This window comes from Cryptomeria japonica, chromosome 2 (genome assembly GCF_030272615.1).
Source record: "Cryptomeria japonica chromosome 2, Sugi_1.0, whole genome shotgun sequence".
NCBI classification, from domain to species: domain Eukaryota; kingdom Viridiplantae; phylum Streptophyta; class Pinopsida; order Cupressales; family Cupressaceae; genus Cryptomeria; species Cryptomeria japonica.
In genome coordinates, this window is record NC_081406.1 from 661,675,711 (window position 1) to 661,692,729 (window position 17,019).

The 17,019-nt window shown below is 34.1% G+C and overlaps 1 protein-coding gene across 1 annotated transcript; it reads left to right on the top strand.

Annotated features, from left to right (window-relative positions):
• Window positions 1-5,923: 5,923 nt before the first annotated feature.
• Window positions 5,924-9,353, top strand: LOC131061432 (subtilisin-like protease SBT1.8). The gene is made up of 2 exons (XM_057995116.2): window positions 5,924-7,217; window positions 7,995-9,353. The coding sequence occupies exons 1-2, from the start codon at window positions 6,101-6,103 to the stop codon at window positions 9,200-9,202; spliced, it is 2,325 nt and encodes a 774-aa protein (XP_057851099.1). The 5' UTR covers window positions 5,924-6,100; the 3' UTR covers window positions 9,203-9,353.
• The last annotated feature ends 7,666 nt before the right edge of the window (window positions 9,354-17,019 follow it).

The window sequence follows — 17,019 nt, forward strand, 5'->3', positions numbered from 1 at the left end:
TTGTCTGCAGTTAGGATGAGCTTCAACTTTTGCAATTTCCCCCACATCGCATCGTCATCCTCAATTTGTTCCTCTCTACTCCCCAGCTCCAGTGCTCCTACAATCTTAGCTGCATCTACCTCATCACACTTCATCTAGGAATCCCTTAGTGGTCAGGTAGCCCCAATGTCAATCGTCCTGCTTAGGTTCCTTGATTTTGGCTAAATACAAGAGAAAATTGATGCTACTGAGTATCTCACTCCTCCAAGCCTATACCAACTCTGCATTTTGTGTTTGCACAATTGGAAATTTACGCACCTCACCCCTCCTAATGTAATAGTTTTTTGGGAGGGGAATGAGGAGGTTCTCATCCACATTATTGATCGCCACATTATTGTTGTGCAAATATGCATGCTCAAACACCATCTGGGTGAGTTTTTTCGCCCACTCCTTAGAAACCCTCATATATAACACCACAGCAAGAAAAAAGGTTGGAATGTCGAAACTAACCCTATGCCTATGATACGCCATCAGAAACTCCAACCTAGCATTGTCTTGACTGCATGCATTATATATAGGTGGTCATTCACCAAGACCCCCCCCCCCCCCTAACCGTTTATCAATGACTTCACCCACAAACAATATCTGTGGTTTCATTCCCCTAAGGATAATTGGTGTGTCCATCACTCCCACCTTAGCATTATCAACTCGAACATGTAATGTGGAAATACGGTAATACCCTAATGTCCAATTTAAAGGCATTCAATTGACTTTATCATAAATGTCTCATTAAATGCACCCTTACCATTAGTTGCCTTGTGAGATATATATATATATATATATATATATATATATTCTTTTTTTATTTTTCTAATTTTTGATACAAGTTCATAAACCGCTGTAATATGTGTGTAGAAATTTAATATCTTCCTTGAAAAGAGCACACAAACAAAATTACACTTCCATAAGAGATTTGCAAAGACAAATAACAAAATCCTTGATATTATTATTCATGTGAGATCAAGAAGTACATTCTGGAGACAATGTCTATAGTAATTATCATGACAGTTCATAAACTAATTAATATTGTTGAAGGAATATTTACATTCTTCACTGTGAAAGACTCCACATTCTAACTTAGACAGTGCTATTCTACCCTTTTGCAAAGAGATCAAGATTCCCTCCAAAAAAACTCTCTTAATTACAACCTTGGAATTCCTTTTACAAGAGTAAGGAATGCAACAAGCTTCAGGTTGTTTACAACTGCCATGTTCTCATTTGATGTATGTTTGTTTTATACACATGAAAATGAATATTCCCAATATGAAACCTAAAACAAAAAAGGATAAATTATCAAACCATATTCACTAAAACTATTATGAAACTGTTATGGACCACGGTGAAGAATAAAATACTATTGAAATTCAACTGTTTGAGCCACACCACCATCGCATTGCTAATAACTATACACATGCAAGATTCTAATTATAAAAACTAGAGGAGGATCTCACGAATGCATCTTGTCTCTATAAGAAATAGAGGAGGAGCTCCATAGATGAATATTGTAAGCAGAACATGGGGTTCGACTTTAGTTATCAATTTTAACTAAATAGGCTCTTTGCTAGAGCCGAATCTCCCCTGTCCTCATTGTTCTCCTCCTCGCTCCCTCTGGCTCTTAGGCTTTAGGAAACAAGGGGGTGAAGGTAGGAAACCATTGAAAGGTCATCTACAGCTGTAGTTGCCTTTCAATATCCCTTTATCTACCTCTTGTGATTTCAATGCCCCTTTCGCTACAAAGCCATCTATTGTGTTGCTATAAACACAACCTTCCTGAAATATTCTCCACCCAGTGTCATTAAACCTATATCTTATGAACACACAGGAAATATCCACATATGAGAATTCCATTTCTGATATCATTCTTGAACAAGTGTAGAGGGAAATATTTATAATGCTCCTTTATCAACTCAACAACTATCGATTTATGAAAAACCTCGAAGCTCTAAATTTAGAAGTTCTAAATATTCCTTTTTTGCCTTTTTGCCTTTTCAAAGAATCGGAACTTAAATTTGCTATAAATCATTTTTAACTATCATTTCAATTTATCCTTCAGGAACAATCTAACATTCATACCCATGATGGCATGCAACTCTTCATGCCACCTAATGAAAGGATCATAACTTATTAGCCTGCTATAATCATTTAACTGTCATTTCAACATTTTCTATAGGAACAAGGTAAAATCTGTACCCATGCAACTCTTCATCCCACTGATACGCATAAAGTCCTCTGACAGTTAGTGTGTTCTATACGAAAGGATCGCCTAGAATCTTAGAACAAGATTTCATACATGCAAAAAAGTACATTTCTAATTCCAATAGATCATTACATTTGAGAGAGAGAGAGAGAGAGCATTACATTTTATTCACTATCCCTACATTTATTACAAATATAAATATTAACTAAAAGAAATATTATTTCTACAAAATAATTAATAAAATAATAATAATCTTATAAAAAAACTTGAGAACATAGATAGTTAATAAAGTTAAAAAGGATAAAATATCATCCTTTTTATAAATAATGTATACATTGAGATAAAGTTGAATGACTTTATAAATTCATAAAATGTAATCTTTTGTGTGTTGATGATGAAGAATTTATAGGTTTGAGCCTTTGGCTCTCTCTTGTCACCATATCAATCCCTACCAAAGAGATTTATAAAAAGTGTATAAAAGTTGTTGAGATTTACGTGTATTAGGGGAGAGCGTCTAATAATTGAGTTGTGATTGTATTTGTATATGTAAAGTTTAATATTTTTTATTAGTATAGTTTTATTAATTGTGAGAGATGATCTAATAATTGAGCATGAGTATTAATAGATCTAATTCCAATAGATCATTACATTTCTACTGGAATTAGAGAAACGTAATGATATATATATATATATATATATATATATATATATATATATATATATATATATATATATATATATATCACCACCTATATCTCTCTCTATCTCTCCCTCTCTTACATCTATATCTATCTATTCCTCTCTATCTCCCTATTTCTATATCTATATCTCTCCATCTCTCCATCTCCCCCCCTCTCTCTCTATTTCTCTCCATCTATTTTCATCTCTATCTCTATCTTTCTCTATCTTTCTCTGTCCATCTATATCTCTATCTCTCTAACCCTATATTTATCCTTCTCTCTACCTCTCTATATATCACTTCCCATCTCTATCTTTCTATATCTCCCTCTACTCTCCTTATCAATATCCTACTCCTACTTCATCGCTATCTTCCTCTCTATCTACATTACTTAGCACTATTTTTTTACCCATCTCTCTATATCTTTGTTAGTCTCCCCCCTCTATCTCTCCATCTTTCTATCACTATTTACTTTCTCTCCCTATTGCAAGCATAATAAGACCATATTGGTAATTAGTCATGTTTACTTCATGATTCAAAGGTTTCACTTCATTCATGTTTGGAGCCATATAAGTAGATGCACAACTGATTTAAAGCTATCAATTCTCTATTGAGATCTTTGTAGCACATACAACATAATTTGCTAAATGGCCTACCTATTGATCTCATGTACTATATAAATGCATGCAAAACAAATTTCCACTTTTCACGATTGAATGATCCATAATTGTTGGGTTTGTGCTCTTAAGGATACATCAAACACAAATTCTTCACAACATAAACCACTATAAAGGCTAATCAACATGCAGTTGCATAAATATTCATGTTATCAAAATAAGGTAAGATTTTAATTCAACTCCAATGCACAAAACAATTATTTCCTATATTGCTATCAACTATTTCCCTGTATCATTCAAATGTTTCAAACATATAACAAATCTCACATTTTTTACAAAAGACAAGGACTTCAGCTGTATCACAACTCTTGTTATTTATTACTTTATTCTATTTGATGCACTATAATTCCTAACAAGGATAACTTTAAGAAACCCCCCTTGGGTAAAGGTGTAAAATCATGGCGAATCTTCCATTATTTTGGGGGAATATATTATTTTTTGGGCAATTTTTTTAAGGAAAATATATTAAATTCTATTTTAAATAGTTGCATAAGAATTGTACGAAAATTAAGGTGAATCTTTCATTCTTTTTGGGGAAAAAATTAATTTTATTTGGCAAATCTTTTTCTATTGTGTGAAAATTTTAGAAATATTAAGGCAAATATTTCATTATTTTTGGGGGAAAATAATAATTACATTGGCAAATTTTTTCCTATTGCATAAAAATTGTAGAATAATTAAGGCAAATCTTTCATTATTTGCAAGGGAAAAAACCAATATAGCAAACACATCACATCTTTGTTTTAAGTGTACTGCATATCTGTTGGAATTAGAAACTTGTTTTTTCGCACGTATGAAATCTTGATCTAAGAATCTAAGCGATCCTTTTGCATAGAAAACACTCTGCTTGTCAGGAAGAAAAATACGGAGAATAGTATAGATTTAATATTAAATGAGAAGCTGCCAATATGAGAGATGTTGAGGTCGGTGAGTCATGTACAGGTGTCAAGACTATTGGAATGAAAGCTTACTTGTGGTATATTGTATATTAGGAAATGGCAGAGAAGTACATCTCACACATTAATATAGTCATTAGTTGTTTCCAGTGAACACTCCTCAACAAAGTGGTTACATTATGCGCACATTACATTTCAAAATGTAGAAGATAGACATATTTCTAGAGATAAATTGTTAGGAAGTGTTATTGCTTTGCTTGCAGAGGTTGTAAAATGAAGTGCATGGAAGGTGCAACGAAATTCTGGCATAAGGAGATATGGCTAAAGAGGACTACGTTGTCGAAGGTTTGCAGATGCTATGAATTATATGAAGTTAGCTATAATAGATCTTTGTTAGTAGACGTTATAGCTAACTTCATACATCCACAAATCTTAAACGATACATTAGATTTTGAAAATTTTTAATTGTCTCCATATGTACTATTGTTGTAGCTTTGGAGTAGTAAGGCACGTGCTTGTGAGATCCATTATGCACGCAAGGGTCAAAAAGTGGTCATTTCAAAATGTTGTCCAATAACTACTTAAAGATGCCCCAATAACCACCACTACAACCACTTTCAAAATTGTCAATACTTAGGCACAAATGTCTTAGTAGTTGTATATCATGAGCCCCAATAAAGTTGCACAACTGCTCCAATTAAAGTCTAAAATTTCTAGCTACTAGAAGTAAAGTGAATGGTTATTAGTATATGTGAAATTTATTAATGAATTTTTAGTTATCATTTTTTCTTGTTTTCTTAAAATTAATAATTAAAAAATTGAATGAAAACAGAGGAAGATAATTGAAACATAGACAATAACTGATTCTCTTCCTATTAGGCCCTCTCCCCAAGCAAAATGTAAGCATAGGCTAACGGATAAAAAAGAATGTAAGCATAGGCTAACGGATAAAAAAGAGTGGATTGTGATCCGACGTAAAGGTCACTCCAATCAATCTCAATCATGTACCTCTATCATTGTTCTCATCATGTCGAGATCTCTTACGTATTATGATAACCATTTATATCTTCATGCAAAGTCCAGCTGTGTAATGGTGGTCTAAGTTTTCCAGCTCATTATTGTATTAGAAGCATTGGAGTTGATAGATATGGTCTAAAAATTTGCTTCCCAAGTACGATTTGCCAGTGACATGATAACGAAATGATGTAAAATAAGGCGTTGGCAACCAAAAGCGCCTTGCTTCCCTCAGACAACTGTGCAAAAGAATCTACACCACCATGCTCAACTCTAGATATGTGAGCCACTCAATGTTTGCCATCTGAAAAACATGATGCGAAAGGTATGCAGTAGTAAGTAGCAAATTGCAGGGGGACCTCCTCAGCCTTGCGTAGAAGCCACGACCAATTACTGTACAGGTGATTATACACAATCATTCAGTTTTAGAATCCTAGCATTCTCGGGTGGTCCCAATTTTTCCTCTGCTCATAGTTTATTCATTGCAAGGAGAGTAAACCCAAAGAGTTCTGCAACTATGGAACTTAATTCCCGAATCACTCATTACAGACTACATTAAAAATGTGCCGAGTTTCTCGTATAAATTGAGAGCTGGTTGATGTGGATTCAGAGCAGAGATCGAGGTGAAATGGGCAAGAGCAACATGAAATGGGTATTTGTTTTTGTTGTTTTACTCGCCGTAGAATTCCCCTTCTCAGCCTCTGAAGTCCCAAGATTTTCATACATTGTTCATGTCGATAAGTCGAAGAAGCCCGAGCAATTCGGGCTTCATCGGGACTGGTACGTTTCAATGCTAAACGAGACCAACCAGTCCATTCTCTATACTTACGACGTAGTTATGCATGGCTTTGCGGCGAAGCTGACAAGCAGAGAGGCAAAATCCATGGAGAAAATGAATGGCTGCTTGGGCGTGTACCGGGATTCCCTCAATCAACTCCATACAACTCGAACCCCAGATTTTCTCAAGCTCACTGTTAATGATGGCCCCTGGGAAAAATCAAGCTTTGGAGACAACATTATAGTGGGCATGCTGGATTCTGGAGTATGGCCCGAGAGCAAAAGCTTCAGCGGTCGAGGCTTGAGCCAAGTTCCTGCAAAATGGAAAGGAAAATGCGAATCCGGCGATGGGTTCAATTCCACCCACTGCAACAGAAAGCTGATCGGAGCCCGATTTTTCCTCAGTGGGTACGAGGCCGTGGTGGGACTTATTCCTGTGGACCAGGATTACAGATCTCCGAGAGACGCCGACGGCCACGGAACTCACACAGCCTCCACAGCTGCGGGGTCTGCAGTTCAGGGCGTGAATCTCCTCGGATTTGCCCAAGGTACAGCACGAGGAATGGCCGTGAAAGCCAGATTGGCAATCTACAAGGTCTGCTGGCCACAGGGATGTGCCGACTCCGACATACTCGCAGGTATGGAAACTGCAATTTCAGATGGAGTCGACGTGCTCTCGCTCTCCATTGGCGGCGCAAATGGTCGACCATACTACAGCGACCCTATAGCAATCGGAGCTCTGGAGGCGACTCTCAAGGGCGTTTTCGTAGCTTGCTCCGCTGGAAATTCAGGGCCCACGCCCTCTGACATCTCCAACACTGCGCCATGGATTGCCACCGTCGGTGCCTCCACAATCGATCGTGCATTCCCGGGGCCCGTTGCTCTAGGCAACGGTAAAACATACGTGGGTTCTTCTCTCTACAAAGGCAGTCCCGCAGGTAACGGTCAGTCTTAAATTATACAATTAAGCAATATATTGCAGTCAATTATGCTTGTGTAACACTTTTAAGTCTAGACACAGGGCTTCACTTAGTGAGCTTGGAAAGAATCCCTTATTTTTAAAAAATATTGTCTTAAATTCTTTTTTTTTTACTCCGGCAAGGCTCCTTGACACTTGTCACCACAGAGATGACAAGTGTGGTGACAAGTGTCTCTTCCTCCAACCTTTTCTCCAACCTCCTCCAATTTCACCCTTGATATCTTCAAACTCAATCTTGACTGTTGATTCCTGCCACCTCATCCCTGGCCTTGGAAATCCTATAAATATCCCCCATTTTGGAGCACAAAAGATCCCATCTCATTTTCATCTTAGGCATTGTTACTATAGACATATCATTTGGGCATTGTTGTTATAGGCAATTGCATTAGCTTAATTTGATCATTTTTTAGCATAATTGTTGAATCATGTAGCTTAATCAATCTCTTTTTTATCTTAATTGCATCATCATCATAGCTTAATCATGCATATCATTAGCTTAATTGGACTCTTGGATCAATCTAGCATAATTAATCTCATCTAGTTTGCATATTATCATCATTTCAAATCCTCCATCTAAGTTGCCTAGCCAATGCAACCCCATGAATCTAAAAGTGTATTATTAGTGTGATCATATACATTAAGCAACATATTAAGCCTACAAAATATCAATCAACTTTGAATGTTTAACTTTTAAGCAAATATAAACTTAATGTATGATGTTTAAACCATTCCGCAGGTAACAAGCAACTTCCCCTGGTCTACGCCTCCATGGCCTCAAATAACTCAGCTGCGAATCTATGCCTGCCTGGAAGCCTCGATTCAACGATGGTCCGCCGCAAAATTGTGCTTTGCGACCGTGGCGTCAATGGGCGGGCTGAGAAGGGACTGGTGGTGCAACAAGCCGGTGGCGCCGCCATGATTCTGGCCAATGAGCTTTCCAGTGGAGACGAGCTGACGACCGACTGCCATCTTCTTCCGGCGACGATCGTGGGATTCAGATCAGGCAAACACATAAAAGACTACATCAACAGCACCAGGAATCCCACCGCCACAATTCGGCTCGATGGGTCGACTGTGGTCCGCAAGGTCCGAGCTCCCATGGTGGCCGGGTTCTCTTCCCGAGGCCCCAATCCGGTCGTTCCGGAGCTTCTGAAACCGGACCTCATTGCTCCAGGCGTCGACATTTTGGCGGCGTGGAGTCGGCGCAATGCGCCCACAACATTGAAGTCTGATAACAGAAGAGTCGACTACAACATCATATCCGGAACATCCATGTCTTGCCCTCATGTTTCCGGCATTGCAGCTCTCGTACGCAGCGTTCATCCGACCTGGAGCCCCGCCGCCATAAAATCAGCTCTCATCACTTCGTCTCTGCAAGTTGACAACATCGGGAAGAGTATAAGGGACTCTGTGACCAAGAGAATCGCGAGTCCCTTTGTACTTGGTGCAGGCCATGTCAATCCCTCTGGGGCTCTCGATCCGGGGCTCATCTACGACCTTGGAATCAATGACTACGTTCGGTTTCTGTGCAGTCTCAGTTACAGTAACCAGCAGATCCGAATTCTAACAAAGATGAACTACTCCTGCCCCAAGTTGCCTTCACAGCCCGGGGATCTCAATTACCCTTCCTTCTCTGTGATCTTCAGGCCCCGCAGTTCAGTTCATGTTACCAGGAGAATCGTGACCAATGTTGGCCAAAGCCCTTGTGTGTATGCTTTGTCCGTTCAGAGTCCTCCCAGCGTGAATATAAGTGTGCAGCCCGAGGTGGTGATATTCCAGAAGGCTAACCAAAAGGCGAGCTTTTCTGTGAGATTTGAAAGCAAAATTGCATCCAGCGTCAAAAATGCAGGACGCCAAGAATTTGGACAGCTGACTTGGAAATGTATGAAGGGGGGATCATACGTTGTTCGAAGCCCGATTGCCATAGTATGGAATCTGAACTGATTGTGAGTGATGTAACAAGGATTGGTGTGGGAATAGAGCCCCCGTCCCGGTTTGCTCTTGTTATTTATCTTTTTCGCACTGGATGTAAGATCACCTGCATAGCCGTTTTTTGCAGAGATTAAATTAAAAACCATCGGAAGAATTAATGACCCTTTTTCGAAATCACTCTTTTTTGAGAAATATAGATAAGACTAAAATCACAACCCAAACCTGCTCATAGAAAATATTATTTGTCAAGAAAGATTAGAAAAAAATGTCAACGTTTCAGCTACATTAGTGTTTATTGATTAATAAGTTGTATACACTATTAATTAAAATAATTATAACACATTATTTATGAAAAATTAAATGGGTGGTAAAAAAAAGCATATTCTTAGAATTTAAGCGAAACCAGTCTAAATAAATGATGGAAACATGTAAACGGTAAAGTCCAACTGTCAATAAACAAAAATAAAATCACTAAACAATGAAATCAACATTAATGAGAGGAGGGTCATAGTCATCAAGTTTGTCACATATATTAATGGGATAGAATCATCAATAAAATCCTAAATAATAAGAACACCCTCCTCTTAGTCTTCAATAGGGTGTTGAGCATGAACAAGGAAAATGGCCAACTCCAAGAAAAGGAACTTTCTCTAAGATGCTCTACAACAAGTGGATCTACATAAACATATTAGAGCAAATCAAACTTTAGTGTATAGAGAAAAGTGAACATCAACCAAACAACATGAAAAGAGAGCTAAATTTCTATCCTTCCAAATACCTAAGAGAATTTCCACCTTGAAAGAATGTCAAATCTAGAGAAATCTAAATTGAAAATGGGACCAATCATCCAAAACTACTATATTCCATGAGAAAGGGTTGGGTTGACAAGGCTTGAAAAAGTCATGTATCCAATTCCAAGCTTCTTGAGCTCTAGTGTAGAACCAAAAAAGATGCCTGAGAGACTCAAACTATCCACATAAAGGGCAACAGGGGTAAGGACTCCCAAGTGAGGCAAGTGAGAAACGAGTGAAGAGATTTGGTAAACAATGGACCACATAAAATGAGTCAATTTAAGCTTAAGAATGGCATCCCAAAAAGTTTAGAACCATTAGTACCAATTGCTAAGAAAAGATTGGAGGTGCTAATGAATGTAATTGGTCTGCGATCAAGAAACAAGGCGTAAGTCACAAGTATCTAGATTGTAAGGTCTATAATTGTGAAAGAGTATTTTAAGGATAAACTATATATATTTATATATATGAATTAAAATTATCTGTGAAATTTTCACATAGGTTCTAATTGCTTATTTTTATAGTTAATAGTATTTTTAAAAATTGATATTTATTCTAGCATAGCCATTTTTTACAATAGGACAAATTTATAAATATTAAACATAGATTGGTAACACTAGTATCTAGTGTACACATATTTACATGTAACTATTTCTTTCATTTTTTATTTTTTTATTTTTTGAAGTGAGAATACTCATCATTGTAGAGTACGAAAAATAGACTTTTGTGAAAAGGATAATAATCTGACAAAAATTCAATTTCCATATTAACACTTGGATAAATCAAAGGTAACATGACCTTCTATTTTATCCTTATTTTAATATAAAATTATGATTTAACAAAGGAGGTTTCACTATTTTTCAATTACAATGTTAACACATAGAATAATTAAATTAAAATGACTTCATGAACAAAACACCCAAATAATAGAAGTTTTTTAAATAGCTAAACTAGCTCTCTACCACAAATGTTAGAGTGGCACTTTGTCATCCCATAGAGATAGAAAATGGAACTATCACTAAAAATGATTATATAAACTATACATGAATGTCAAGAAATAATAGTACCAAAATGTGACAAAATGGAATAACTAAGAACTATATATTAAACTAAAATTAATGTAAAACATATAAAGAAAGGAGAAGAGATCACCCAATAACCCAAGTGCCCACGAGAGTTTCACAAAGGAGACTTCTACAAGTACCTACACAAAAAAGGCGCCAAACAGAGGGTTGGGGGTGGTTGTTTAGGGTCTTGCCTTAATCAAACCCTCATTTTGGTGTGTCTAGGTAAAAGTACAAACCAATTCACACTTTTTATAAAGGAAATGGTCAACAAAACAAAAACTATTCAACTTTAACCACATAAAAGTGGCATTTGTATTTTGAATTTTAAAATAATGTAAACTGATTAAATGTAGATATATTCATGAAGTTTATATCTCTTATTTAAAAATTAAAAAAAAAACTTTTTTACATTCTTTTTTTATATTTAAAGGCATATTTTTTATTGCTGAAAAAGTCAAAAAAATAAGAGGTCTCGTTGGCATCACCAAAAAAATGAAAACAAGCTTATTTTGCCTTGATTTTTAGTTTTCAAATAGATAACATCAATATAGAGTGCATGGAAAATATAAATTTAATTTTTGATGTGTGTTTTCTTCGTAATAACATTTTTTTAATGTCCAACATACCAAAACTTGATAGTTCTCATTTGGCATCATTTTTTTTGTAATAGTTTATCATTATCAAAAATCCAATTATCCCCTTTTGGAGAAGATTCTCTCCTCTAATGCACCATATATTTCAAAAAATATTTTACCATGTTTTAGTATTTTTCTTTTAATTTCTAATCAGCTTATTTTTTAATTTTAACAACTTACTTATAGTATTTTAGAAAAAAACATATTAAAATTAATCAAAATATAATTTGAAATTACAAACATCCTAATGATTCTGAAATCCACAAAGGTATATTTGGCGTTGAAGTCTTTCGATGACATGTGTCCCTTGGCTTGGGGGCATCTGAAATGATCACTCCTGCTCATGCTTGGTCTTTAAACACCTATCCTTTTTCTCATTAAAACTCTCTTGGCTCTTAGAAAATTATTTGGACTCTCTAGTGTTTTTGTTATTATCTTGAGCTCTTTGAGATCACTATTGCATTGTTGGATCTCTCATAACAATAAGTTCATCTAAAGATTTTTCATGCTCTTATCTTAAGAAAGGGGTTTGGCTAAAACGCTTTGTCTTCTCTCTTATCTCGTATATTCTCAAAATTGCATTGTCATATCTAACAAATCTTTGGATGCATATATCATTTAGTTGCATTTAAATCATTTATCTTTATATCTCATGCAATAACCAGGTTTCCCTTCATTGAGTGGGGTTTGTTTTTGTCGCTCTATCATTTTTCATTTCATCTCATGAAATAGGGGTTTTCCTCCATTAAGCGGGGTTTGCTTCTATTATGTTTATCCTTTTATCAATTTTATCAATCTAGTTATTCGTAATGGTGGAAACACCAAAGCAAGAGTTTAACTAAGGAAAACCCCTATACAACCCCAACATTTTCCCCCATCTCATTGTGTGCAGGTGACGAATAGGTTTTGTGCTACCGAGAGAAAATTCTAGAGTATTTTTGTATATCTTCAATTCTTTATCTATACAGACGACAACACAGCATGCATATGTCCTTGTAGCACGCTGGCGTCCTAAACCTAAGATTGAACCAGCTTTGTGATACAATTTTCTTTCTATTTATACATTTCTATTATAGCTAGAATTTCCTTATTTTGTTATATGTTTTTAATAGTCAGCAACTTTGAAACATTAGTTTAGTTGTTGTTCGGTTTATGTTATTTTTTATCCCATGACTCACCAAAGCGCAAGTGAGGTAGCGCGAAGGCAGATTTGTTCCTTGAGATTTGTCATCTTGAGGGTAGAAAATCCCTTCCTCTACATCTAGGTTGTAAGGTATGTAATTGTAAAATGATGTTTAAGGATAAACTAGATACAAATCTTTTTGAAATAAAATGATTTGTGAAATTTTTCAAATAAGTTCTAATTACTTATTTTTATAGTTAATAGTATTTTGTAAAAGGTGGCTTTTATTCCAACATAACCTTTTTTTAACAAAGAGGACAAATTTATAAATAATTAAACATATATTAGTAAAACTAATACAAGTAGTGCACACACACACACACACACACACACACACACATTTTGAAGTGAGTTTGCTAATAATTTAAACATAGATTTATTACACCAAGATGTTTCATCTACAAAATAGCCCAAGGTGGAGTGTAATGATGTGAGCGTGTTAACAAAAATAATTTAAAAAATATTAAATAGTCAACATATATTAGAATAATAATGAAAAGATATTTTAAGGAATATATAACCAACAAAGTAAATATTAATAATTAAAAAACATAAATACAACATGAATATGTTCATAACTTCTCAAACCAAAATCAATTAAATAATTTGAGAGCTGAAAAATGAAGGTGAAGTAGAAAATAATTATGGATTGAGAACAAAAGAAATGTATGGTAGAAAATAATTATTTAATGAGAGAAAAATACAGAAGGTGTGTGGAAAATAATTACAAAAGGAAGAAATGATCAAGACCAAAAATTACAAGTCATTCTTTACGCACTGATTAAATGTTTTTTTCACATTATAATAATTCCAAGATAATATTTTTAAAATATATTTTTAAGGTTAAAAAAAGAAATAAATGTACGAATAAAGTATTGACAATGCTAAGATAATATATTTTTAAAATCATTTTTAAGGTTAAAAGGTGGAAGGAGCAGTTGAATTGGTGCACTTTGCACACTAGGGGCTAATCAACATGGGTATCTTTTGTTGGTAGAGTGATGTTATTGAATTTTTGTATCTTCAATCTCTTCCTATTTATAGGTGTTTTGTGTAATTTTCTCTATCAAGTTTCATTGAGAAAATAGATGTTCTCTCTAAAAAATTCCTATAACTTGGTAATTTGGCTTTGTTGAAGTGGAGTTTTGTTGAGTCCAGGAGACTATCTATAGAGTAAAGCAAGCAAGTGGTCTTGGTCTATGATAGGAAAACCTCATTGGTTAGGCCTTGGATACTAATCTTTACTGGTAGTGGTACACTAACGAAGATCATGCTTAGGCCAAGATCCTATCTTTTGAATAATAGGACTCTTTAATGGCTTTTTAATTACCTTTTATAAATTTCAATCCTCAAAAGATTGCTTAACTTTTCAATTTTTTAAAACTTTATTGACACAATTAGGCACTATATCATAATTATTGATGAAATGATGGATTCTTGCATACATATAATTTTATTAGTGGAAATGTGTTGGATATTTAGATTTATCTTGACATTGAACAAAGAAAAGAGAATAACATGCCTTATAACAAAGAAACACAATGCAGACTTCATGTTGTTGAGAAATGTGCAGAGTCATCAATGTTCCTATAGTAGCATAGCACATAGATCTACAATGACAAGGTGAATAAACAATGAGGTTTCCACGCAATCAACATCCACACTTAATGTATTATTGAACATTTCAAACATCACTGAACACTTATATTATCCAAGAATAGTTTTGAAACATCAAGATCCTCTAACACATCCTCCATATGTTCAAGCATGCATCCACACATCCCACGTCATGCTTCACTCATGCACTAAAAAAGAGAGCTCAAAACAAACGACAATCATGCAAAATAACTAACTATCCAACCAAAAAACCTCTATCACAAATCATGTGGTTTCTAACTTACAAATTCAAGCTCACAAAATAACCAAGTGGTACAATAAAACCATATGCCTCAAAACTATGAGTACACAAAACTATTAACCCCAACGTTTACTTTTTCGTACTAAGTTTTTAAATATTAATTATTTTTTCTATGTGTAAACCACACATAAACTATCTAAGCAATGTCACATACAAGATTACTATAGTGGACCCAAACAAATATTTTAAGTGGTTGAACACATTTCCTAATGAAACACCACAAATAAATATTTATTTAACATAATCAAATCAATTCATTTTTTGTGCAAGGTGTATAGCACACTTTTCCTAACATACTTAAGTGCCTTCAATATTTTATCCACACTATATTCAATGTCCTATTTTTGGATTTAATGGTCAAAAAATCTACGCAAATACATGCAAACTTGTATTTAGTGATAGATTTAATTTTTAAATGTAACCCATCTAAGTCGAGTTTGAGTGACCATTCATAAATCTATGTTAATCTTCTCGAATATTTCAATGTGTTTTGAAGACAATTGAATTTATTTATTATTTTCGTCTAAGGGGTATCCATTCCACCAAAATTTGCTTGGGGCACGATCTCGACCTCATCTCATATGGTGTCAAGGTAGATTGCACTTAGCAAGACTTGATCCCCGGTGGGTTCTTTTTAGAACCTTTCAAATTCACTATCAAAGCAAGGGCCCATTGATGACAAATTGAAGTTGACTAAAAATAATTTCTAATTTTTTATCCCATGCTATAAACAAGAGTTGAAGGATTGGACTCTTGTGACACTATGAAACAAAGTTATGTGTTCTCCTTTGACTATGAGATAGAAATATAAGAAATCGTGATTATTTTAAGGAAAAGCTTGCTTCTAATATGGCCTTATCAACTAAACTAAAATGAATTGGTTTTTATTTTTCTCTCAAATATTATGGACAATTCGAGATAAGGTTACTATGTACCAATTAGGGTTTAGGTAATATTCTACCATATCAATTTATTTTAAAAATTTGTGGAAGCATATGATATGAATCTTGGTATAACACCAAATGGTGGAATATTTTCTCAACACAATTTTATTTTCATCCTTAAATTGTGTATAATACCTTCGTTGATGGTCACTTACTCAACAAATGAAAGGAATTTTGAGTGGCCTTACTTGGGGTTTAGGTAATATTCTAGTATATCGATCATATCGATTTACTTAGGATTTATTTTAAAAAGTTGTGGAAGTGTATGATATGAATCTTCGTATGACACCAATTGGTGGAATATTTTCTCAACACAATTTATTTTATTTTAATCTTTAAAAAATATGTATAATGCCTTGATTGATGGAGGGAAAGGAATTTTGAGTGGAAGGCTTGTGTTATGAAACTTGAAAAGTTCACTAGTAGCAAGTGTGATGAAATATTTAATTCCCTCCATTTTTTGTTTTTTCATGTACCTAAATTCCAACCTATAACGACATAATTAGTCATATTGGTCTATCTAATTTTGATATGGAAAAACCACAAAAAAAACTATAGGAACTCTTAAAGATCTTGCTATAAAGGTAGTATTTGACTTGTGTAATGGATTTCATTTTTTTAAAATTTATATTTTCTTGTACTCTCTTTTCTACTATATTCAACATATTATATGTTGCTTACTATTCTCTATTTATAAAAAAAAATTAAATTAAATTTTGTGTATTTATGTATGTATATATAGTAAATAAAATAGTTTCTAAAGTAAATTAAATTTAACTCTTAAGTAAATTAAATAGATTGAAATTGATATTTATTGACATTTTTTAAATAGATATACCTAAAAAATTTATAATGTTTGTACTATTATGTGTCTCTTTTTAAAAAAATAGCTAAAATATGTTGAGAGATAGTTTTTGAAAGCACTTTTAAAAAAGATATCTCTTGAAAGATTTAATATGAATAAATAAAAATACGAATTATTAATTTATTAAAAAATATTTTTTAAAATTTAGCTAATATTTTTAACATATTATTAATGATAATGGGAGAGGCCCTCCAACAGAAAGTCCATAAAATTCAAATTGGTAAGGCTATTTGAGTTATGTAAAAATTGGGGTAAACATTTCCACTCTTAATCTACCCACATATATTAGAATAATAAAATATTAAATATTCTTTCTCCTTATAAGTTGCCATAGTCTCCCTATGATTCTTAGCTATTTTTAAGTAGTGCAGGTTATCCTCTCATAGACACTTATAATTTTCATAAAATTTATAATAATACTTTAAA

Excerpts from the sequence above, each read along its gene's own strand:
- LOC131061432 (XM_057995116.2), top strand. The coding sequence starts at position 6,101 with ATGTGGATTCAGAGCAGAGATCGAGGTGAAATGGGCAAGAGCAACATG. Across the intron at positions 7,218-7,994 it reads CTACAAAGGCAGTCCCGCAG|GTAACAAGCAACTTCCCCTG; the intron begins GTAACGGTCAGT and ends ACCATTCCGCAG.